The sequence below is a fragment of the Crocodylus siamensis genome, chromosome 1 (assembly GCF_052110815.1).
Source record: "Crocodylus siamensis isolate JL-2025a chromosome 1, ASM5211081v1, whole genome shotgun sequence".
Lineage (NCBI taxonomy): Eukaryota > Metazoa > Chordata > Crocodylia > Crocodylidae > Crocodylus > Crocodylus siamensis.
In genome coordinates, this window is record NC_143395.1 from 170059825 (window position 1) to 170086729 (window position 26905).

At 42.0% G+C, this 26905-nt stretch overlaps 1 protein-coding gene across 2 annotated transcripts in view; it reads right to left on the reverse strand.

Moving 5' to 3' along the window:
• Window positions 1-26905, reverse strand: part of SPATA17 (spermatogenesis associated 17) — a 158706-nt gene that overhangs the window by 117801 nt on the left and 14000 nt on the right. For both annotated transcript variants that reach the window (XM_090031528.1, XM_090031529.1), the window contains exons 4-5: window positions 22031-22081; window positions 14295-14398 (exon numbers count right to left, since the gene is read on the reverse strand). In XM_090031528.1, coding sequence (XP_089887654.1) covers window positions 14295-14398; window positions 22031-22081 — 155 coding nt within the window. The remainder of the gene's footprint in view (window positions 1-14294; window positions 14399-22030; window positions 22082-26905) is intronic.

Here is a 26905-nt window from a genome sequence, read left to right on the forward strand (position 1 = left end):
AGAATTGCCATGTAAGAAAAGCCTTACAGAGGGAATTTATCTGATTATGGCAGTAATAATTACCCAGCTGTTTATTGCAGATAGAGAAATAATTCATGTAGGCAATAGGCCGTGGTGGCAATGACACTCCGCATTTAGTAAATATGCAAACTGTTCACTTCTAATTAACCAAGCTAGAGGATGCCCTTATTAAATGTATAAACTAAAAGTGCCTTCCTGACAAGTGATGAATTGTTACATTGCACAAACTCTTGCCACAGAATTATTGAAGTGAACTTGGGGCTTAACTTCATTAAGAGATCTTGTGGGATAGTTAAATGAGGATGGACAGCATAACAAGGCCTACCTGACAGCCAATGATATGTTAGAGCTTAATGAAAATGCACCTTTTCCTTCTTTTCTACTTACTTTAGAGTTAAAATCCTGCATTAGAAAAAGCATAATAGTGTGAGGTCTGTTTAAGGTAGGATGTTGCTAAAGCAATGAAACAACATTAATATTAGTCAGAGGTTCATCTGATGAGGCAATATACAAAAAAGACATTTAAGGATAGAAGCAACTATAATAGAAATATTTCAACATCAAAGTCTATCCAAACAGTTCAGTGCTTTCCAAGCTCACTGCTATAAAATTATTGCTACTATAGAATTATTATAATGTCACTTTTGTTCCATCTTACTTTGAATTAATCCATTAAAAAGTCAGTTTCATTACAGACTCTTTAGTACAGTAGGTGAATAGATTTCTGAAAACCTAGAGGCAATTCTCTCTTTAGGTCATGAAGAAATTAAGGTCAGTTGCTAATGTTGGTTAGTCCCAAAAACATGTTTGGTGATGTACAGGGTACAAAGGTAAGCACAATTTTTATGCCTAAGATTTTATCATTGAATGAATTAGCTTGCATTTCACTATAATCTACCTAATTAATTATTAACTTTGAAGTTGAAAAGTGTTACAGAAATGCCTACAAAATCTGGTAGGACATCTGGAAAAATTTGCTGGAGGGAGCTAGTAGCTACCTACTAGAGCTACACAAACAGACCTATCACCATGACTGGGCATGGTATCTCAAGTCTAGGATATCTGGCAGAATTTATGTGGAAATTATGAATATTGCCTAATCACAATGATTCCTTCAGTGCTTTGCTCCTGAATTCAAAGTGAACATTGTTTCTTCAGCTCTGTATCTAGCTTTAACCAGTGCAAGAGTTTTTCTTTCAATTTTATTTTCAAATTCCCAAACTAAAATAAAAAAGACAGACGGGAAAACTCCCTTAATATAAAATTACTTATTTTGTAATATGTACTTTCATAGCATGATTAAAATAAAATTTAATTTTATTCGCTGGGATAGATATTTATTAGGGATGTGCAAAGCTTCGGTTCCTCATTTGATTTGGTGGAGATTCGGCCCAATTTGATGACTGAATCTCCAAATCCAAATTGAATCTAAGGACTCTTTAATCTCTCTGAATTGAACTGGAAACCTCTGAATTGATTCAGAAAGATTCAGTGATTGAGACACAGAGATAGAGCATTAAATGTTTTTTCTACATACCTCTAGGTAGCAGGGGCTCCTGAATGCTGTTATGCTGGGATGCATGGAGTGTCCCACAGAAACACGGGGGGCTCCCCAGCACACTTGACAGCAGACCTGGAAGTGGACCAGAAGCACTTCTGGGTCTGCTGAGCAGTGTGCTGGGGCCCCCTTGTGTCCCTCCAGCTCAGCGACTGGTGCCTTCTGGGTCTGGGGGGGCACCTGGGGTCCCCCTACAGCTGATCATTGAGTTGGGGAGGCATGGGGGGGGGCAACACACTCTCCAGTGGATCCAGAAGTGGACTGGAAGTACTTCTGGTCCACTTCCCGGTTCGCTGCTGAGTATGCAGGCCCCCCCACATTCCTGTGGAATCCTCCATGCACCCCAGCATTGCAGCCATCATGAGCCATGCCTGCTACCTTAAGGTATGTAGAAAAAACTTCTAAAGCTATGTTTATGTCTGAATTGCTGATTCTCTGAATCACCATCGAATCTTCAGATTCAGATTTGGCCAAATCGAATCAGGGACAGTGAGCCAAATCAATTAATTGAATCACTGTCCCCAATTTGGGCTGAATGCGAATCCAAATTGAATAAGGTCCATTTTGCACACCCCTAATATTTATTTAAATGATCATAAAAGAAAGGTAAAAAATATACCGTCCTGCAATAGATTCTTTATATGCTGAATCTTTAGGGTAAGTTGAGTTTTTGGACAGCAGTTTTGAAATAAAGAACTCACAAAATACATATCTGCATGGAATATTTTAACTAACTCTGGCTCCTTCATATTTGTTCAGAAATACAGTATGGTACTGGCCCACTGAAGTTGATCGGGGTTGCTCCATTTATTTCAATGAGAGTTGGATCAAGCCCTGTGGAAGGCAGATATACAGCCTGCTAGTTCATTACTTAGGCCAGGGTTGTCCAACTTCTAAGTGGACAAACTTCACCAATAGGGGCTACATGCCCTGTGGGCAGCACCAGTTTGAGCCACAGACTCCCACGAAGCAAGGTCAGGAAATGGAAACTGGAGGAGACAGTGGGAGTTAGAGAACTCAGCTGCTTATGTTACTGCTGGAGCAATGGGGAGCGCACCAGCTAGGTGGGAGCCCTCGGGCTGCAGACTAACCCTTCGCAGGCCACAAGCTGGACAGCCTTGATTTAAGCTGTTTATGTATATACCTCCAATCTAACAAAAAAAGAAATATTTTTAGAATTGTAAAACTCTTGAACTATTGCTTCCATAGACCCCGACTCTAATTTTCATCCCAAACCATTTGGACTCTGCAGCTCTTAAACTGTTATGTTTGAAATATTATTAGAAGTCAAGTTAGTGTCTCAAGCCACATGCAGTATCTCACTAAAAGTTCCTTTAAATGACAGAAGACATAATTAACACCTTTTTTCAATTTCAGAAATTCCTACACTGAGTGGATGAATGTGGATTTGTAGAGAAGATCAATTCAGAAAATACCAAGTATTTGGAACTAAGTAAGTTAATTCTTGATGATGTTTCTCCCTCAGTTTCATTAATGAGCTAATGAAGCCTAACAGGGAGGACAGCATTACAAAATGAGATTTTTGTTCCTCTAAGAACTCCAGAGAGCTGTCTGATACATTATGGCACCTGTTGAAAACAGGCTATTGAATCAACTGTTGCTGAAGTCACTGAGGAAGAACCCTTGTTTCTGAATTGTCAAAAAAGTGTACATAAATACTTTGCCACTTTGGAAAATGGCTGGTATTTGGACTTATATCTAGTATATAAACATAGACCAGATATAGACTTGCAGGCACGTGTGGTTTGTGGTACTGCAAACCTCTTTGTGGCACCACAAACCACAAATCTGGCATGTTAAAAGATGTCCCACACTAAAAATTTGCAGCACGGGGGCAAAATTTCCTACCAGGAAATCCCAGTAGCAAAAATAACCATGCGAAAAGCCTGACACCAAAGCCCACATGCAGGGTTATGCATAGCTTCAAGTACATGCCCCTGCATATGGGGATGTGCTCATAAAGTCCATAGTAACCAAGGTGCTAGTTACATCAAGTGTAATACACCTTAATATCTTTCTTGGAAATAAGACCTGATCCTGCAGCTCCAGGATCAGACACTTTTGGATGGAAGAAAAAAATGTCCTACATTATCACACCTCATAACAGGGTCCCCTAATCCTGAACTAATCTGGAATTGAGGCTTTCCTGGACATTGTGTATGTCTGTAGTATACTGGGCCAGCAGCCATTTAGCTGTTACTGGAAATGGTAGTGGTTCAAGCTTATCTAGCAATGCTGGATATTTTTTCCCTTCCCAGGGGAATTGGTGAAAGCCTCACTGCTTGGGATTTTAAAAATTAGACTGAGCAAAAGGTTTGTAAATGCAGGAAATTGTCAGGGAAATGGTCTAGACGATCTAATATGCATTTTGCATTGCTAAATTTTATAACCCCAGAGACTGAATTCTTTAGCGTATTCCACTTATTTTCACTGATTTTCATATTATTTTCTTTTCCCACAAGGATATTATTAGACAACACTCAGAATACTTTGATCTGTGTGGGACATCTGATGCCTAAGAGAACTTACACCTGTCTTAGCCAATCTATTAAAAATCAAAGTGGAACATGTTGTTGTTGAATTTTAAAACATAGTTTACTTAAAAAGAAAACACCCCCTCCCTTCTAATGACATGTAGACATATTATTTTATTTTCTGGCCAAACAGGTAACGGAACTCGCCCTAGTATGAGACCCTTTAACATACTAAAGCCACACTTAATGTTTAACTTCAGTGGATGTGGCAAAACCCCCCACAAATATTTTGCCACTGATTTGTTAGTTTTTTGCTTCATCATATTCTAACTAAACTCTATGCCTTCATAGAAGTATATTATTTGGTACTATATTCCATGACCAAACACTGCAAAACAATATCTTTTGTTTTGTTTTCCTACGTAGTAATGCCTCAGAGTTTTAGCTCCAGTTTCATACTTGACACAAATAGGAAAGACCATGAGCTGATCACCTTCACCATCCACCGTAAAGCTGGCAAGTCAGTCAGCAACACAGAAGTCCTTGACTTCAGAAAAGCCAACTCTGACAAGCTCAAGAGGCTTGTCGGTCAGGCCCTCAGGGACCGTGACCCCAGGGAGATGGGAGTTCAAGAAAAGTGGTTGCTTCTCATGGAAGCGATCCTCAATGCACAAGCTAAATCTATTCCAACACGGAGGAAAGGCAGCAAGAAGGCACAGCAGCCCCCCGGCTCTCTAGGGACCTAGCGGACCTCCTGCGGCTAAAAAGGAAAGCCTACAAAGGATGGAGGACGGGATTCACCTCCAAGGAGGATTATTCTGCACTGGTCCGGTCCTGCAGGGAGAAAACCAGGAAAGCCAAGGCTGCAACTGAACTCCAACTAGCTTCAAGCATCAAGGACAACAAAAAGTCCTTTTTCAGATATGTGGGGAGCCAGAGGAAAAGCAAGGGCAATGTTGGACCCCTGCTAAACCAGATGGGGCAACTGACAACTGACGCCCAGGAAAAAGCCAACCTATTAAATAGGTACTTTGCGTCAGTCTTTCATCAGTTCCATGGGACGCCCATGCCTGCTATGGGACAGGGAGATCCAGGTGATGGGGATCCCCTACCCTCCATAAATGCTGACCTCGTGAAGGAACACCTTGAGAAGCAGGATACCTTCAAGTCAGCTGGCCCTGACAATCTGCATCCCAGGGTACTCAAGGAGCTGGCGAGCGTCATAGCCCAGCCGCTGGCACGGATCTTTGAAAACTCTTGGCGCTCTGGTGTAGTGCCGGAAGACTGGAAGAAGGCCAATGTGGTGCCGATCTTCAAGAAAGGGAGGAGAGTGGATCCGGCTAACTACAGGCCCATTAGCCTGACTTCTATCCTGGGGAAGATCTTAGAAAAGTTTATTAAGGAGGCTATCCTTGATGGACTGGCCCAGGCTAACATCCTAAGGGATAGCCAGCATGGGTTTGTTGCGGGTAGGTCTTGTTTGACCAATCTCATTTCCTTCTATGACCAGGTGACCTATCACCTGGACAAGGGAGAAGTGATTGATGTCATATATCTTGACTTCAAAAAAGCCTTTGATCTGGTATCCCACGATCACCTCTTGGCCAAACTGGCCAGTTGTGGCCTTGGCTCCACCACGATCTGCTGGCTGGGAAACTGGCTCTGTGGTCGGACCCAGAGGGTTGTAATCAATGGCAGTCACTCATCGTGGTGCCCTGTGACCAGTGGGGTCCCTCAAGGCTCTGTCCTTGGACCCATACTGTTCAACATCTTCATTAATGATGTGGACATTGGAGTCAGGAGTGGACTGGCCAAGTTCGCCGATGACACCAAACTTTGGGGCAAAGCATCCACGCCAGAAGATAGGTGGGTGATCCAGGCTGACCTGGACAAACTCAGCAAATGGGCGGACGAGAACCTTATGGTGTTTAACACCGAAAAATGCAAGGTTCTCCACCTTGGGAGGAAAAACCTGCAGCATCCTTATAGGCTCAGCAGTGCTACGTTGGATAGCACTACAGAAGAAAGAGACTTGGGGGTCATCATTGACCACAAGATGAACATGAGCCTGCAATGCGATGCTGCGGCTAGGAAAGCGACCAAAACGCTGGCTTGCATCCATAGATGCTTCTCGAGGAAATCCCAGGACGTCATTCTCCCCTTGTACTCGGCCTTGGTGAGGCCACAGCTGGAGTACTGCGTCCAGTTTTGGGCTCCACAATTCAAAAAGGATGTGGAGAAGCTTGAGAGAGTCCAGAGGAGAGCCACGCACATGATCAGAGGTCAGGAAAATAGATCTTACGATGACAGGCTGAGAGCCATGGGACTCTTTAGCCTGGAAAAGCGTAGGCTCAGGGGTGATCTGATGGCCACCTACAAGTTTATCAGGGGTGACCACCAGGATCTGGGGGAACGTTTGTTCACCAGAGCGCCCCAAGGAATGACGAGGTCAAATGGTCACAAACTCCGGCAAGACCATTTCAGGCTGGACATAAGGAAGAATTTCTTTACTGTCCGAGTCCCCAAGGTCTGGAACAGTCTGCCAGCAGAGGTGGTTCAAGCACCTACATTGAACACCTTCAAGAGTAAATCGGATGCTTATCTTGCTGGGATCCTATGACCCCAGCTGACTTCCTGCCCTTTGGGCAGGGGGCTGGACTCGATCTCCTGAGGTCCCTTCCAGCCCTAATGTCTATGAAATCTATGAAATCTATGAAAGTTTAGTGTGTTGACAACCTTAGTGAAGAAATCACAAGTTAATCATGCAGTTGGCAATTGACATCATCTGTAAATTATTACAATATAATGGCACCAACATGCTAATTTATGTGAAGTGATGTACATTTGCTTACCATAGATTGGAAATTGCTTCACATAAAACAAAATGCTAATTCCACTATATCTTAGGGAGTTATAGCCAATGCTGATTGCTTTTGGCATATTTCCCCATGTAAGCATTTTGCTAACTCTATTAGAGCCTTTATGAATATTTCAGAATAAGGTAGTACAATATCTATATTCTATAAAATAATAACTTCAGTGAGGAGTGATGGAAATTTGCTCAAGCCTTTTCAAATAAGCATGCAGCATCCACAAAAAACAAACAAACATCCAAACTTCAGTTCTATGTTTTTCATGTAAACACCCATGGATAAAGTATAGTATGACTTATTCTTAAAAGCTACAAAGCAAAATTGTGGGAAACATACTGGAAAACTTTTCAGGATATATTTGCCACTCTGCTGGTTTAAAGTGTTTATATAATAAATGTCCTTGGGCTTTCTAAACCTTGTCAGCAATTCAGAATAAAGAACAAAGTTCTCTATAATGCTTAGCTCTTATATAGCATAGTGTTGCTTTGGTGTCTTCAGCAGAGCTTACAAGGAGTTAAGGAACTAGATTTCAAAGGCTAGGGACAGACATTAAAAAAGCCTGAACCTGAACTGATTCAATCTTTGCAGTTTAGTTTAACTTGGCTAGGCTGAACTGGTTTGTAACTGCACATACATCCCCTCTGGACTGAAGAAATTCAGGTACATGCCTGCAGTGGCTCAGGCTGGAACCCAGGGGGCACTAGAGCAGCCTCCCCTTCCCTTCCATAGTGCTGAGCTATGTGGGGCATGGCCAGCTCCATCTCCCCCCTTGATAACAGAACATTTATCAGCTCTGTTATCAGCATGTAACACCCCATCAGAAAACAAAACCCCTCTTAGTTCAAGCTCTTCTTAAACAACTTTTTGCAAGGAAGAGAACATTCCAAGGAGAGAATTATCTGTTGATTAGTTCCAAAAAGCCCTACAGACAGTGTCCTGTCTGCCTTACACAGACACCTCTCAGCATTAGTTAGCATACCACATGCTGACTACTGTCCATGCTGTGGGAGCAAGGAGGGAGGGATCCCTCCTGCTTGAGCTGAGAAGGGCGTGGGGGAGGGGGATCAGGAGGAAGCCAGGCAGACGCTCTGCTTGCAAGTCTCTGCCAGAGCTCCAGAGAGGGAGCAGTGGGGAGTGGCCAGCTCTGCTCTGGAGCAGAGCTCCACCCAGCCCAGACAGCATGCTGGAATGCTGTGGGAGTCTAGTTTAACTTAAACCAGGAAGAGGTCTGGGACAGTCATTGCATAAATCAGTTTGACCCTAATCAGTAAAGTCTGATATGACATTCAACCAGATTTATCTCAAACCAGTTTCAACCATTTTCGAATTGGTTTATGTGCACTGAATGTCTGTTCTGTTACAGGTTTAAACCAGTTTCTGATCACTTAAACTGGTTTATATGTAATGTCTGTCCCTAGCCAAAATGGGCCCAAAGGCATTAAGACGGTTCATACCTCGACTTATGAGGGGCTTTGGCTAGGGCAGCTTTGCTACTATTGAGTGCACGAGCCTGTAGCTGGGAAAACTGCTGCAGTACAGATGTGTTCTGGGTCTAATCCCTCCCACACCAGTTCAGTGTCCTCCTAACTCTAGAAGTTTGCCATGTTTGCATCGTACAATGCACTCTATGCTGGGATTCCTGTATTACAAGGTTATACTCCATGCTGCGGTGAATTTAATGGTGGAATACCCTTTATAGGCAGCATTATGAAGTTGCTAACATTTTTAAAATAGTACTTTAGTCAGTTTTATTATGAGCTTAAAAATTCTTTGAATATGGTAGGAGTTATGATTTAAAGTTGACTTTAATTCATATAAAAATAATGGTTTCAGGTTAGCATGAACCAGTCTGTTATGGTGTGCAAATTCACACATCACATGACTATTATTATTATTTAATTATATTTTAGGTCAATTTCTGTTAAATCAATTTTGGTTAAATTTAATTAGGTCTCTCTATGGCTTTAAACTAAGGGCAGCTTCTATTAAGTTTACTTTCTCTTGGGGTTTTTATGGTAAAGACACATGATAAAGGTCTGGCTACTAAATAAGGGCTGCCACTAAATGAAGGCACCTTGTATTAAAGCTGAATGGTAAAGATGTGGCTAGTAGCTGAGGGTAGCTATTAAGTTTAAAAACAACAATAACCTTTCTGCCTAAACCATAGGCCTTTAAATCTATTCTTAGGCCCCTGCATAAAAGCAACCTATATTTCAGCAACACTGAGCAGCCCCTTCTGTTTGAAAATGTTGGACTTCACAGTCTTGCATTTTCCAATATGATGTCACAAACAAACTCCACAAAGAGGCACATAGAGTGTGTGCTGATAGGCCTATCTGTATTGGTAACAAATTTGGGAAACTAGGGTTTTGCAGGAGATAGTATATATCTTCTTCCTTTGTATCCCTGAATTATATATTCAGCTTCTCCCCAGCCTGCAGATAAGACTTATGCCTGAGGGCTAAGTTTTTCTTCACTACTAAGATGCCAAATTTAAGTCTTTTTTTTTTTCCCCAGGCCAACACAGTCTGGTACAGGAGCACATTCCACTTGCCTGTCCAGACATGTAAGTTAGCCACACCTTCCCCACCCCCCCAAAGGAGCTGGTGGAGGGCAGGCAGCAGCTGTGAGTCAGGAGTGAGGGGCACTGGCGGGGCTGTGGGTTGGGAGTGAGGGGCAAGGGCCCGGGCAGGGCAATGGCATCCCAGTGCTGCTTAGCACCCCACATCCTGGTGAGTGAAAGGGGCTGGGACAGTTCTGATTTTTCTATAAGAACCCCTCCCCCCCCCAAAAATAAATGCCAAAGTATATGGATATTTAGAATTAATTTTACTATGATGATAGTGGCACTGGTAGGCTTCCAAATTGCTTTAAAATTGTAAGTATATCAAAAAACATTGCTAAACTGATCTCTCTCTATATAGTGGTGTTTCATTTTAATTACAGAAGAACACAGATTCTGGGTATTTTAATGAGACAATTTGGGTTTTTTATCAGAGAATTTGCAATTTTTAAACACAGAACACCAGAATCCCTGCTGGTGAGGCAAGTGGCAGGACCCAGGGAAGGAGCCTGCCCACTGCCAGCACGGGGGACCCAGCACAAGGACAGATGAGGTGGACAACCTTCTGGCCATTTGGGGCCAAGAGGATATGCTTTGACTTCAAAGTGGGCCATTGCAAAGAGCACATGCTCCAGGGTGATAGCTGCCCAGACGGCAGAAGACATGACACAAGTGCCCCCTGAAGGCCAGCTGTGCAGCCACAGTCCACTGGAAGCTTGCCCAGAGGTGCAGGCAGCTCTCTTACAATGCCTGTACCAGAGCTCTGGCAGCTATGCGATCCTCATCTGGGGGGAGATGTGGGAGGAGCTGGGCAGGGAGGAACTGGGCAGAGTCAGTTTGCCCCACTTGGCACAATTTGCCCCACACCAAAGTGCATGTTCAGGCATGTGTGCTGAGGCACAAATCTCTGGTACAGAACTGTACTGCTGCTATTTGAGCTGCTGCAAAACCCATGGCAAAAAGTAATGAAGCAGTGCACACAATGGCAGCACTCCTTTGCAGAGTGGTATGTGGCACTGCAGATGTGTTTGCAGCCCCACATACCACATGGCTGCACTCATCTGGACGTGGCCAAGAGATGAAAATTAGTTCTAAAAATTGTGCACATATTATTACAATTACAATGGTAAAAAAAACAAAATAAAACTTATGGTAGAGCTTAAAGAACATAGGCTGCTTACAGACATTAAAAAGCCCACAAAAATGGCACTTTTTTGTGTGTGTGTATTTTTTTAGCGTGAGCAGTCATACAGAACATACAATGGTACAGCGCGGTACCCTTCTGGTGATTACCTGCATAACTTACTCATGAGTCAGGCAAATCAGAAGTAACAATACCTTCCCAAATGTGTGATTATCTCTTTTACTGATGAACTTCAAGTGCATTGCACTGTTCTGTTGGCAGCTATCAGTGAGTTGCTACTATATCAGTACTGTGTCAAAGTTGTTTATACTGTTGTATAGAGAAGGTCAGTTCTCCACTAACACTGACACAGCACTAAAACTGAAGTCTTGATGAATGAAGCTAAAGGATGGATAAAATATTTGAAAGGACAGCATCATTGGTTATGTTCCCACTTTTCTGTGCCACTTTGGAGATACAACACAGCCATAAATCTGGCTTAACCAAAGCCAGATTTATGAATGCACTGCAAAAAGGTTCAAGAAAACCCCAGTCTTAACTTTAAAAATAACTTTAATATCTATGCTATAGTGAGAGGCAACTGTTTTCTAAGTTCACATTTTCAAACATTAAGTTGCATTCTATCGTTTCTGCCTTATTTCTATGTTATATATTGTAATAAGTAAATAACTATGTATATCTATACAAATATATGCATAATTTCAATAACTGAATCTTAGGTGTACCTACCATCATGTGCTGGTGGGAGAGAAGTAAGCAGTGAAGTTCTTTTTTGCTTCATAACAGTACTCCAAGCCCATTGTGATTGGCAGCACTCCTCAACTGGATAGGAAAAAATCTATTTTGCTTAGGGTGTGACCAGGACTTGTTTCCCTGGCCCCACCTGCTAGTCTACCAGCAGGAGCAAAAAACAAAGAAAAATACTTCTTTCTTATTTTACCAGTGAGGAAATCTCTTGAGTTATATTTATTCATAAGAGAATCCATTCATATCCTTTTATTACTTGGTAACTATAAAGTAATTAATCAAATTGACTTAAAAGTTCATTACAAAATGTATATTTTACTTCTAATGTATAGACCAAATTTGGGGTTTAGAATTAAAAAAATTACTTGTTGGATAAACTAATTATAATTATATACAAATAAAAATATTCTAATGAAACCAATTAAGTCACAAAATTAATTTAATTATTATTTCATTAAAAATAAATGATATACTTAATGTTAATGGGGACAAATAATAGTCTAAACTAATGTATACCTAATATAATAAAAGCTAAAGAATGAGACCTTCAATTTGGGTTTCTGTCAAAAATAAAGGATGTTAGTTTTTCCTTCACTTAAACTTAATAATGTTTTATTAATACTATCAACCTGTAACTGTGGTTAATTCTTAATTTCATTATATCATTTTCTTGTTCATAACCTGGGGCAATTTTTGCAAATTAGGTTAGAGGTTACAAGTGTATATTTCTACCAAATGCACACTCAGCCTTTAAACTAATCAAACCAATTTATCTTTGTAAAATGTCTAGTGTCAGTACAAAAATATATTTTTACACGTGTGTCAACATAAAATAGTATACTATTAACTGTTGAGCAGATGTATGGCGGCTTACACAGTAATGCTATTTTACTTCAGTGATACAAAAAATATCTTTCACGTCTTAAAAAATTAGTTTTAGTATTTAAAATGCCAAAAGATTTGGGTGTTTATAAAGAATAAACAAAATGAAGTTTGTTAATGCCTGTGGTGAGTAAAAATATTAGAAAACAGATAATTTAACAATAACAGATCAGCATCAGGAAAATACATCCTAAGATAAAACTAAATATACACCCAAGTAAAATGCCTGTAAAAGTCATAATTTTTAACAGCTGGAATAATGATAGACAAATAAGCAGAGTATAAGCAAATAAACAGACAATAAACATATCAATAGAGACATAAACCTGTTAAGTGTTCACATAGACCAAGTCTGGCATATTTATGTTGAACCTGGTGTACGCAAAGTCAGAGTACTGCACATTAATGGAAATAGTATGAAACAATTTCCTCTCCTTTACACTGCAACTTAAAATCTAAACAAAATAGTATACACACAACACAATACAGATTTTAACTATGTGAACATTGTATTAATTTCAGTTATCTCAAATAGCCATTAAGGAATTGGATAAAAGTAACAAAACATTAGAAAATAAAACAACTAAGTATTCAGCAATAATTTAAGTGTATTGGACAAAGAAAAAACAGTGGGAAAAAAGGAAATCAAAAGTGCCATAAATTCATGTTTGTTCAGTACAGTAGAAATGCCAATTTTCATTATCTTCTTCTATTTGTATATATCACAAATCTAGAGGTTGGTCTGTCATTCTTGGTCAGGGTCAGATTCAGGTACCAAAGGGAAAAAATGGAGATACTGTACTTTGAATAAGGAAGCAAGGCTGCATGATAGCAGTTCAGCCTATTACAAAAGACTTACTTCAGATAGCCATAAAGACCAAAAACAGATCTTAGAGAATGATTTAGTCAATAGTTTTCCTGACCTGACCGCCCATAAAAGAACAAGCATGTTTGGGATTATTTTTGTGTAGTTCAGGGTAGGAGGTGGCAGCATGTAGAGTTGATAGAGGTGACAAATTCTACATTAGAATTGTTTTCAAATTTGGTTTGTATGATTGGTTATTTCTAACAATATATGCTGGTTATATACAAAGAGTTAATATATTATCTCAGAAAATCAAAAAGAGTACAGAACTACTCTTACAGAAGAACACTGCAGGTTTAAGTTAACTAGATAATATGTAAAAATAATCTTTTAGTTCAGCTGGGCTGTGTCTAAACCACTTCATTAACAACAAAAGAATAAAGATTTCTGTCACTGAAGGCTACCAAATATGTTTAAATCGCTTTATAAATTTTTTTTTTATTTTCTTTCTTTTTTTTAACAAGACCCATTAACATAATATCACTTTGATATCTCATATTCTCTTTCCTCTTATTTTGGTAGCCTTCAGTGACAGAAATCTTCCTTCTTTTGTTGTTGATGAAGAAAAAAACAAAATCTCATTTTTTCAGGCCAGTGATGAAGTAGAAGTTTTCAAGGATTAATTTGGGTGGAAGTGTTATTATTTTATAACATTATTACAATGAGGAGCCCCCATAACAACCTGGGCACCATCACAGCCAAGGAAAATGACCTATGAAATCAAAATATACAAAATATATACATAATCCTATGAAATGTTTACTGTCAATAACCATTTTTAATGAAAATGTTTTAAAAAATCCTGTCTTCCCTCTCCCCACACTGAAATCATCCCCAAATAATATATTTCTGTGAAACTTACATCCAAGATAACTTAAGTGCTCTAAATACATTTTGCACATTACACTGGGGTAAATCCAGACCAACTCCAGTAAATTCATAGGAATTAACTGGATATAAACCAGTGTAACTGAGAACAGAATTTGGCACAACATGCTCAGGCTTGGGGACAGAAGGGAATAATGATTACATTAGGTAATGGAGGGGGTCCTTTACCCAAAGAAAGAATTTAATTAGTACTATAAAGTTTTTAGAAATAGGAGAAGAGGAAATTAAAGTTTTACCACCTGGTATTTTTATCTTTACCTGACAATCTCATTATTCAAAGAAACGGCTTCCAGGTATTTCTTCAGTTTATAATAATTATGGATATATTTTCGGATGTAATAGCCTCGCCATCTTTTCTGAATCTAGAAAAAAAAAATTTTTACTCCAGTATATTTTACGCAATACTGAAAAAGTTTGGCAATACTCATGAAATGCCTCTTATGTTTCTCAAAGTTACGGTGCTTGTAAAAGTGATATCAAGCATACACCCAAACTTGCCTCTCCATTAATGTAATGAGAATGAGAAGCACATGTAGCACAGTCCTTGGCCTTAATTCTACAATCGTTGAGGGTTGTGCCACAAGGAATGCAAATCTGTTGTACTATATTTATTAATTAAAACATTAGTGTTTTACTGTTACTTTATATTCTCTCATCCTGTGATTTCTATTTTCTGCTTCGCATACTTGTGTGATCTTGTCTGATTACAACTTTGTAAACTCTTTGGGATACTGACTATCTGTTCCTGCATGCCTGTACAATATGTACAACATCTTCTACAAAAGGCTTAGATGTCTAGTCACTGCTGCACTATAAGTAATAAATAATACTGATATGGGTAGCTATACATGGGAACAAGTAAGGTTAAGCATTAGGCATAGTCTTTTGCACTATGTGGTAGTAAATATTGGGCAGAATTCTATTTCACTTTATATGCCTAAATGGCAGTTTTCCAGCCACATAAATGGTATTTTTGGCACTTACACAGTTTGTGATTCAATTACCCATGCAGTGTGGATGCATAAGCATCCTCACAGATCATCAGTATGTGTACTAGGCTACACAACTATGTACATGTACATGCTGGGTGTAAGTGCCAAAATTCCACCTGGCGAGGAGACCCAGCTTCTAGGCCCTTTTTGCCCAGAAGGAGTTTGAATCTGAATTTCTGACTTCCAACAGAGTGCTCTAACCAACAAGCCACAGTTCAGGTATCACCCAATCTCCTCTCCAGCCCTCTTTTTGAAACTGGTCCCCTGGGTGGAGGGGCCAGGAGAGAACAAACTACAATGTGTGTAGCTCAATGAAATGGTTGCTTAGGAAGGGAGCAGGTCTGTAGCTCTTGTCTTGGCCCCACTGCTCTCCATCCATCTTCTCCACTGAATATTAAATTTGAAGTGCAGTGACTTCATCCTCAAAAAGAGTGCTGGAGAAGGGAATGAGCAGCATCCAACCTGTGATTGGTGATTAAAGCACTGTGCTGGGAAATTAGAGAGACTGGGAGCATCCAGACATACATTCACTCTGGCCTAGATTTACTCTGGTGTCAACTAAGCTGGAATAAGGGGTTTTGGTCAGACATCTACACATGCGGAGATTAGGGAGTTGATTTGCACCCAGTTCCCTGCAGCCCTGCAATGGGCCCCTGTGGCCACTGGGGGGAGCTCTAGGCTTTGGCTGCAGCTGCCAGCACCAGGGATCCCACTTTAAAAGCCAGCCATGCTGCTCTCTGATCAGACTCTTCCTTGCCCAGGAGCAGCATGCCAAATGCAGGGACAGCATGTGGCAGATTTCTCCTCGGCCACTCTGCCTCCCCACACTATGGCTGCTCCAGCCTCTGACCCTGGCAACAATGACCCCTGCTGTGGGCTCCTGCTGGCTGTAGTGATTACCCTGCTGTCCCTCCACACTAACTGCCACCTGGCCCATGGCCGTTTCACCCCACCTGGCTCCCCTACACCCAGTGACCGCCTGCCTGTCCACAGCACACTGTCCCAGAGCTGCTGCCACCACTGTACCTTTGCTGCCATGATAGACACTGACAAGGGGTTCCACAATGGCACCAATGGGGCTGCCATCACCCTCCTGGGCCTCCAGCTCCTCTGCCTCTGGGCCCCCCACGCCAGCCAGGATTGGTGGTTGCATGTCATCCAGCACATCTGGGATGATGAGCAGTGGCTGGACTGCATGACCTGGGCTGACTTCCGGGACCTGCTCCAGCACCTCCAACCCAATTGTGGCAGAGCACAGGTTGTGCTTGCCACTTCAAAGGGTAGGAGCAGGCAGCAAGCAGCCTGCAGGTAGGAGCAGACCCAATCAGGTGGTGACGTTAGGCAGGAGGCTGCCTGATTGGGGGAGAGGCTGGAAGCCTGGGTATAAGGCTAGGCCACAACAGCCAAGCTTCCAGTTGCTACAGGAACAATATCACCCAGCTGGAGATCTGCTGTTCCTAGAATAGCTTGGAGGTTCAGGGTAGGAACTATGGGGATGAAGGAAGTTCCTGGTCCTGGGGTATAACCTAAACCTACACCCTGCTGGGGGCGGGGTTGCTTGTGGCGGGGCAGTCCTCAGGAAATGCCACACCTGTGTTTCCCCAGTGAAAGGCAAAGATGGGGTGCCAGAAATCCTCAGTTCCTGCTGCCTTGTGGGTGACCCTCTGCCTTGCCCCAGAGTGCCATGAGGTGGCCAGTATCCTCGTGGCTCCAGTTGGGACCCCGGGTGGAGGGCATGGGTGTGTGGCTGTGTGGCCTCAGGCCTGGACAGGGAGGACGAAGCCACAGCGGGTCCCACCTTGGCTTTCTGGGCCCCTGTGCAGCTGTCCCAGTGTTGCCAGCCCTAGGCAGTTGCCAACAGCACCCAGTGCAGTGGTATGGCACAGAATCAGCAGCTGCATGACAGAGGCAATGTCCTGCAGCACATGCAGGCACAAGGCAGGCTACTGGGGGCATGCTGCAGGTAGGTGGCACTGGCTCTGCTGCCCAGAAGGTGCCTGTAGGTGGCCCTAAGGTGCTGACAGGCCTGGCTTGGGGATGCAGCAGCCTGCAGCACCCAGCTGGCCTCAACGGCACTGCCCTGGCAACCATGTGGTAGTGCAGTGCTAGGCAGCAGTGCTGGCGTCCAGGCAGGCAAGCACAGCCCAGCTGTGGCCTGCCCAAGGAGACACACAGGGCCTACACTATCCTCTGGGTGCCTGTGGTGTGTGCCCCAGGCTCAAAGTGTCTGCAGGCCTTTATACCCTGCAGACAGGGTCTGCTATAGAGGCAGTCCAGCCCTGGAGCAGGAGAGGCTCCTAGTCTGCAGCCCTGGGTCTTGCCTTAGGTTGGCCCCTGGTGCCTAGGCAGACCTGGGAACAAATTTGCTCCTGGGTCACATCTACACATGCACTACTGTGCATTAACTAATCCTGCTTAAATTTGCTACTTGCAAATGGGATTAAGTGCTTTTACTACACAGTAAGCGCATGCACATGTAGATGCATATGCATACTGCACAGTAAACTGCATTCATGCACAGTAACATGTCTTGTGTGGACGCGCCCAGAGTTTCAAATATTATCTGGGTAAGGCGAGTCTAGAACCTTGATCTGTTACTTAAGGCGTTTGTTCCTTAACCACCAGGTTAAAACGTGAGAGAGTCTGCCTCTTCCTGGCCAGGTATGTAGCCACATACCTGCCTGGTTAAAGCACAACATACTGAGCAAGCTCTGTTGCCATGGGGATGCTTATACATCCACAGTGCACAGGTAATAGAATCACACATTGTGCATAAATGCTAAAAATGCCACTTATACAGCTGGGAAATTGCCATTTAGGCATGCAAAGGGAAACAGAACTCTGCCCATCACTTCCTTTGCACTCCCATTTCCTTCTGCACAAAGGTGCAAGATGAAGAAAAAGGGCTGGAATATGAGTGAAGGATAAGCTTGTCTGCAGAGATCTGGGATTAGGCAAATGAATAAGGATTTTAGCTTTGTTCATTTTTGGCCTTAGTATTGCTACTAAAGCAGGAGCAATTGGCTTCCCTATAGTTCTACTCTAATGCAGGATTATGATCTCATGCAAACATTGCAAAACTCTAACTGTTTCCAACGAGGCCGGGATTTCACCCAAACTATCACGTTCCATGGAAAGGCACAGGGGCAGACTAGTTAAGGTTTCTTGTTATGGCTCTGAGGCATCAGTTCAAGTCCTGATCTAAACTCATGCCAAAAGCTGGTCCTAGGTGACTTGGCTGTAAGGGTACATGGTCGGTCAGGCTGAAGAGTCAGAGGTGGCTAGATACGATGCTGGCCATATTACTCCCTTAACCAGACTAGCTCAATGGGCAGTTAGGCTCAAATGAACCTTCAGATATCCTCTTCTGTTCTCAGTTCCAATTCTCCATAAATTCAGAGTAACTTCCTACATTTTGATGGATGTATTGTGGATTTACACCAATCTAACAATAACAACAGAAATAGATCTCTTTTTTTTTTAAATGCTGAGATTCTGTTTTCCTTATTCAGTAGGTCAGAGTCTGCATGACTGATAAGCTTGAATCTATATAATATGAAGTCTTAGGAGAAGGTCTTACACAAAGATTCTGGTGATGCACAAATATGCCATATAGAAGTTGCTGAAAATTGTTGCTTTTCCAAAAGAATACCATATTTTATAACTCTATTCCTTTTTAATTTCAAGGTGAATGGTTTAACACTTCTAAAAAAAGATGAGTGTGTATGCCCTTCAAAGTAATTAGCAAGTTTCAACAGTGATTGGTACAAAACAATTATTGTCATTGATCAGCACAGAACAGATAATTTTAAACAAAGTCATTGTGTGCTCAGCAGATTACAGCTTGTTAACGGGCAAGTTCTAAATGACCTCTTAAGCTAGTCAAATCAATGATGCATATTCCTCATTAAGTAACATCAAAATGTAAGTGGTCTTATAAATAATGTTTATTTTAAGCACTAAAACAAATGGCAAAACCTTGATATATCAAAAGCCATCTGCTCATAGAAAGATTTTCTTTTTTGGGGTTACTTTTGTTGTTGAAAATTCATAGCAACTTTAAATCTTCCAAAAATAAAGAGAATAACATATCACAATCCAATATTAAAAAATAAAATAAAATAAAACTGATTCCTAGAAAATAAATTCCAGATAATAAGCCTCTATTTTTAAAGATTTTTTGTGTTTCAATTTTTATGAAGATGAGATTGACAGTAATGGTTAGGGCCAAACATAATCCAAGGAGAGCAAGACGTAGAATGACTTCTGATATGAACATACCTTAGCTCTGAATCTTATTCCTAATATTAGTGTTAGGTCTTAAGCAATCATTGCAAAATTGAACTAAAGAGTCTGATGGTGTTATGATGTAAATCATTAGTTATACAGAAGACATTTAATCCACTAGTAACACTTAAGTTTTAAGCTAAATTTAATTTAAAAATAACTTCCTAACGCTGACAATATAATGTGTTTTCACATTACAGGGCTGACTGACAACTATTATACTTCAGTTTTCTACAATGACTTCAATAATTTTACACTAGCACAAACTTAACAGGCTGCATTTTCATAGATTTCATAGACCTTAGACTTGGAAGGGACCTCACAAGATCATTGGATCCAGCTCAACATGCTGTAGAGGGGCTGGCTAGGGCCAAGGGTGCTCCAGTCCAGGGCTAGCTTGCAGGAGGCCCCCGCACTGACTCATGCCCCAGCCAGCCGTATCAGCATCTACGCATGTGCTGCTGTGTAATAAAAAACTCTGCAGCAGGATGGTACTTACATTTACAAGTACTACCCTTCTGCAGAGTTTATTAGTTTACTCCAGCCTCATAGCCCTGCTCATATAAACACCGAGATATTTACTGAAGCACTAATTAGTTTACTCTTTAATAAACGTTTCATGTAGATGCACCCAATCTGTACCAATCTAATCTCTGATCATGGGGGAAAAATCCTTCCTAATCCCAAATATGGTTACTGGTCTGACACTGAGCAGAAAAGCAAGGCACTCTAAGAGGGAACCTCTGGATTTGAGTTCCAGTGAAAGCACTGGCGCACCCCAGTCAAAATTCCAACCTTGGCTGCATCCAACACCCAATGTTTCTGAGGAGGGAACCCCCCCCCATAAAAAAACAAACAAACTTGACCTCTACAGCAACAGAAGGGAGGGAAAAAAATCATTCCTGGACCCATGTGGCAACTTCCAAAATCCAGAAGCATAGGAAAAACCACAGACTCTTCCAATTCAAAAATAAAACAAGCATACCAGCAACTAGACAATACCTGCAGTTGCGGAGCACAGGGGAGAGAGGGGAGGGGCAGCAGCAGGGGGCACGGCAGGACTCCTTACAGCAGGAGGTCTGCAGCCTCTGTGCCTCCTACTGCAAGCAGCCCCACCCCGTCCCATTCCCCCTCCATGTTTTAAGGGGTTTTTGCAGTGAGCCCACCAAAATCATGGAGTCCACTGTTTTTCACAGAGTCCACATGAAATCATGGTTTCTGCAAAAAATCATGCAATTATGAATTTGATAGGTCCCTAATTATTATATCTTGGAATTAGACTTGGTATTAGACTTGGGTATGCAGACTTGGGTATGCAGCTGTTTATGAAATTCTGAAACTCTTTCTGAAAGATACATCTGACCAATATCTGAGCTGACTTGTGCTTTCTTACTGAATTCAATTTCATAATAGTAGAATATTTAGCCTATTTTCACGTGCTTTTAAAAAAGCAATAAACTAAAACAAAAATGTATTGTAGGGCAATTAGAGCCTACTGGCAATGAACAGGATTTCCACTAAATATGTAAGGTGGCTGCAGAAAGTAAGGTTCTGTTCCTTGAAAAAAGAAGCACAAAACTAGGGAAGTGGGAACTAAGAGTGTTCAAGTCACCTTTGTGCTCCCACTCCTGACCTGCTCTGGGATCTCAAGAATCCCTAGTGGAAGTAAAATTGTCCTGGGGTCAGCCGCAGGTGCTCTGGGCGAAGCAAAAGAATCACTAGAGCACTGCATGTTGCAATCCTTCCCTGAAGATAATTTCAGTGCTGAAGCTTGTGAGAGCATCCTCAAGAAGCAACTTTACACTGTCTTCCATAGTTCTTAAATCAGAGAAGTCTTTTCCATACAGACATGGGGATTTTTAGGACCTTTTGTACTGCTTCAGTCCTTTCATATAAAATAACCAGAATGAGGTCCCATTATACAATGAGGTCCCACAGAATGATGTGGGAGGTCCCTCTGTGTTATGAGGTCCCACAGAATGATACGAGGGTAATGAGGACTTCAGTTGAAGAACAAATTCCATACTTAAAAGTTACATGGTTGTTTACATGCAGTTTCCAATAGCCCAAGAATGCACGGTTGCACTATGCTAAACATAAGTATAATATATATAGTGGATTTTTGCAGTTTTCCCTTTGATAAACCTTATTTGTATTTTTATTAAAGTGCAAGGATGTTTCCATTCTTCTCTGTTTAAAGAATCACGGATGATATCATCAATGAGGTCAGCACAGTTGTGACAATGTGTTTAGTCAATTAATTTGTACTTGCTGTACTAACTGGGTGACTGCCTCCACAGCAGTACAGTAAACAAATTACGGAGTCATGCCATGCCCTAACATACATCTTTTTACTCCCCTATAACAGTTGATGACATCATAAGAACATGTGTTTTACCAGGATTGCAAGGATATGGACGTGTATTCACGCAGGCACACATATATATACATTTCAGATTTTTTTTTAAATTACCATGTAGGTTCAAGCACATTACATATTTAAAACAGACAAGGATTTACACACAAAATGTTTATAATTTTCAAACAGAACCCAGATTACTTAGAGTAACTTTAATTTTTAACTATATACTATTTCCTTCTGGTACCACCAGCATATCAATCAAGTTTATATTATTCTGGTTTGCTCATTTTATTAAAAGCAAATTCGGAGCACAATTGACTTTTCATTTGTTTAACAAGTGAAGAAATATTTACCCTGACAGCCATTTCATTGTAGAAATTCATCTTCATAATAAAATATGCTGTCTGTGAATCAAGAAAAAAAGAGATGGCATATATTTCAGTTACACAAAGACAGTGCTCCTATTTTTACATATAAAAGATAAGAATCTTTATACATAATACATAATAAGAGTTCTAGGCTTAGAGAGAATAAAATCAAACTTTGTATTGAAGAGATAGGCTTCCTAATACATAATGCAGGCTTAACCAGAAAAATCTATGGTAGTCAAACTAGGAGCTAATGGAGATATATGATCATAAAATGCTCTCCGCTGAGTTTGATAATCAATGGTGCTCTACTGAGAGTAGAATAACAAAGCAGAAATATTCACAAGTGCTGGTGACACGTAGTATTGTATGATTTATTCACTGGGGTTCTTTTAGCCAAAACTCACAGAAACATAAAAGGAATTCATATTTCAAGACGTCTGGTTTAATGAAAAATTCAAAGAAATGCTGTCTTCAGTCGAAATCGTTCAAGGATACGGATGCGGTGATGGAGCAAAATTGTGCCTTCCAACCATCTGTACTAAATGTTATGTACTTAACCGCCTCCTGAGTAATCCTTGGGAATTTTGTTTCATTTAATATTCATTTTAACATCATAAAATCATAAATACAATGATACCATGTTACAGTGAATCCCCTGATATAGAAAACATTTTCTGAAGTTCTGGTTTCCTTCCAATAAAGTAGAATTCTTCTCCTCATGAACGAATCCCCTGTTATACTGAACAATCACTTGGCAGCATAGGTTATTTTAATGGATACATCACTTTAAACCAAGCTTTCACATCTGTTCCGCCCTCTAATTACAAATGCAAAATGAACATAATTCACAGTTGTATCATAAAAAGTAAAATATAAGTACTTTAAATACAAGTGTATGTCCTTTATTTAGCACAACATGCAGCTTTTATGTTTTTCTCATGTTTTAGACACAAATCAAAGGCAAAAGTGCTTTCCCCTGATATAGTGATTTTTTTTCCCCCGTGGCAGAGGAATTCACTATAAAAGGGCTTCACTGTAATTAGTGTTATTTGAATTGCCTAGTCTGATCCAAAGCAAATTGTCTGTGGAGAGCAGCAGGACTGGATTATTTATCAACAGTCTGGGCAATTAAGAAACAGTTGGCTGCAATATGTTATTTACAAATGAACACAATGATGCTACTTCATTTTAAATTCTCTTTCTTCATTACATTAAGCAAGGCATAATTCCTGCAGTTTAATTGAGGTGCATTTTAAATCCTTATTTTAATATTATACTGCTTCACTAATAATATAAACAGAAACAATAGCAAAGGGTAATATTTTATACAGAAGCAAAATTCAGGGATTCTTGTATATTAGATTGAAAAAAAGTTTTATTTTCTATGTACAAGTATTTCAAGCAGCAAACTCAACCCCAGACTTGTGCATTAGAACAATTTGTGTCCTCTAGCTTAACTCTTTACTCCATAAGTCTTTTCTGAGTGGCATTAACTAGATAACCCAACAGTGAAATAATGTGTCCTGGCCTAAGAATATTCTGAAGCTGTTGGGTTAAATAAATTCAGTATTGCTTTACAACACTCAACTTTTCTTAACTTGAATGAAATACAAAAGCTATGTGGGACAACCAGTTTATGAATTAGATTTTTAATGGCAAGTAATCATGCTTGGAAACCAAGGTTCTTTTTATGGCTGGTTAAACTGAGCCAGGATAGTTTGCAACACCTTTTTGGTACTTCTCTTGATAGGCTGAGGGCACTTAAGGCTACAAACAAATATCACCTTTGTCTCTTAAGAATTTTTTTTTTCCCAGGACAGGAAAAAGTGCAAATGTTCAGATATTGCTGTTCCTTGTCACAGGACAAACCCTAAAAAAAGGGATAAGAGGTGCTAACAGTTCATTCTGTGTTATCGCCAGGGATCCGGGTTTTCCATTTCCTACTGAATAATGGAAAAAAAACGCAGATTTTGCCTTCGGACAAGAAAAATGCAGATGTTTCATTTTAACAGAGAAACACACGGATTTTCCACTTTTGCAAAGAGCTCTCTGCAGGCTAGCAGAGTTCCAGCCTGCAAGGGGCTGGGGGGAGTGGGAGGAGGGTGATCAGGCAGGGGACAACAGCTCCCACAGGTAAGTCTGGCCGCTGGGGCGGAAATTAAGGCCCCCATAGGGAGGGAGGGAGTTGGGCAGGGCTGGGGCTGCCCAATCCAGGTGGTGCATGGGGCTTGGGTCCTGGGGCCCAAAATACACAGGAGTAGGGCCTGGGCGGGAAGCAAGGTGGAGCTGTGGGCAGCTTGTCTGTGGAGTGGGGGGAGGTGGAGCTGGTTCCCAGCTGCTGCATGCACTCCTGTGTGGCATGGCAGAGTGGACTGGGGTGGGGAAGCTCCTTGCCTCTGCAAGCCCGACACCACCCTGGTGAGGCACCTCCTGCCCACCCAGCAGCAGCAGGGCCAACAGTACAGGGTTGTGCCCCTTGCTGCTGCTGGGCGGGCAGGGGCACCTCACCAGGGCAGCGTAGGGCTTGCAGAGGCAAGGAACTTACCCGCCGGACCCCACTCTGCCCTGCCGTGCCAGGTCCACTGAACTCTGTGCTGTCACTCTTGCCCTGATCACAGAACTCTACTGCCCAGAGGTGATCGACCCAGATGACTGCTCCTACACATTAGCTGCCTTGCATAGCAACTTCCCAGACATTTCCCATGCTCATCACTGACCCCAAATCAGCATCACAACCTGTATCCACTGAATCAATTTCAAATATCACCAATCGCTGGGCACCTCCACCCACCCAACCATCCAGCTGCTGGGGAAGTCATCAGACCCAGTGAAGTCATCAGATACACATTTATACTCCCGCCTTCATGGCTTCTCAGACAGCCTGAAGCATCATACATGGCAGCAACTGGACCAGGGAGGAGGTAATAGTTCTCACTGCCATCTAGGGCGAGATTGAGGACCAGTGGGGTGGTTCCACTAAAGTCACTGAAACAAGGTGATCTATGAATGGATTCCCAAAGTAAATAGTGGCCTGGAAACATGATTGTGAGTGATGGTCCAAGTTCAGGCAGCTTATTGCAAAGACACAGATGGTAACTGCATTTCAGGTGCACACAGGGTCTCATGTACTCAATAAGAGGAACTGTTCTTCATTTTCACAGTCAACAACATGTTGTTTCTAAATATGCAGTGAACACAGCTGCCATGCCACCCAGGAAAGCGATAAGGACTCCGATGCAACTGTGGTCAAAGATAGCCCTTCGACAGGTCAAATACAGGCGGCTGAACATAGCCCTTCCAGGCCAGCAGAGCAAGCTGGGCGATGAGCCACATTGTGGATTCCCAAGCCATCCTGCTGATCTGCATGGACTAACTGGCTATCCATTCAAGCTATGCAGACTCTGAAATGGACCCAGGTTCAGACAACAAGAGCCTGGAACTCCCTGTCCTCCCACTATCTTCAGCATCCCTGACAGCACTCTCATGAGGCAGCCTCAGAAGACAAAGCTGACAATGGTATCCTGCTTCTGGCAGTGGTAAGTGGCAGCCCACTGTTATGGTTTGTTACAGAGAGGACGAGCAATAGAGGGTGATGGGTGAGGAGCTGGAGTACTCTCAGTGGAACCCGAATGGCATGCTGGCTGGTTGACCCTGTAGCTTCTTCCTTCTTTCTCCCATCCCCATGCAGAACTGCAGTTAAAGCCTACACTGAAATGACATGGTGACAGCAACCACTAGAAGATTGTTCAGGCTGCAGGGTCTAGTGGTTGCTGTCACCATGTCACCATCTGGAGACATACTGCATGCAACTTCCATGTGCCACTGCTCATTATCGAGGTAGCCATGATGATCAACTTCCACCAGTCACTACTCATCTCCCTAGCCCAGAAACACTTCTTCACAGTGAGGAGCCATTCTGACACCTATCTAACCACAGTTTGCTAACCTGTGGGCAAACACCTTCAGGGAGGCAGCTCCTGCCATGGATGTAGCCATGGACCAACCATGGTTTGGCAGTGAACCCATGCATCAGCTTCTCCCCGACAAGTACTGCTCTTTCGCTCTTAGCATCAGTGGAAATAGTCCCAGATGCCATCAGGGCCCACCAATGTCAGCTTCTCTGCTTAATTTCACTTATGAGTTCATAACACTGGTCCAGCACATTGCACAAGGCAATGACCACATATGGATCTATAACAGACAATGGTGGTGGAAGTTCCAGGCCAGAGTCAGTGGTGGCAGCACAAATGCAGAGAAAATATAGGCAGAAGGCCAGCAGCCCAAGTTGCGCAGTGAATCACACTAAAATCCCTCCCACAAAAATTTCATTAACAACAATTTGAATACCCAGTGGGTTCTTTGCTCAGTGCTGGCAGAATCAATCCAAAATATACCACTTCAAACATTATTTTTAATCTTTCAATGTATAAAGGATAACAAACTACAGTAAAAGCTTTTTTATCTGGCACCCATGGGGAATGGAGGGTTCCAGATAACAAAATATGCCAGATAACTGAGCAGCCTGAACAGGTGTCTTTGCCTGTTCAGGCCACCACCTGTCTCGCTGCATTTGGGATAGTTTCAGTTTCTGCCCCTCCTGCCACATTGCCGCCACTCCCGCGGGCCCCAAGGGACAGAGAGGGGGGACCCGCGCAGCCTGCTATGACCATGGGCCACGGGGGTTTGGCAGCGCAGGCTGCTTTCCCCGAGGCCGTGTGGGTTCCACAAAACCAGAAGTGCCACAGTGGACACTTCCAGTTTCACTTTTCCCTTACAAGCCCTTACAAGCCGGCTTGTAAGGTTCCGGTTACCATAACTTTTGCTGTATAGTTTTATAAATTTTATTCTCACTGTTTT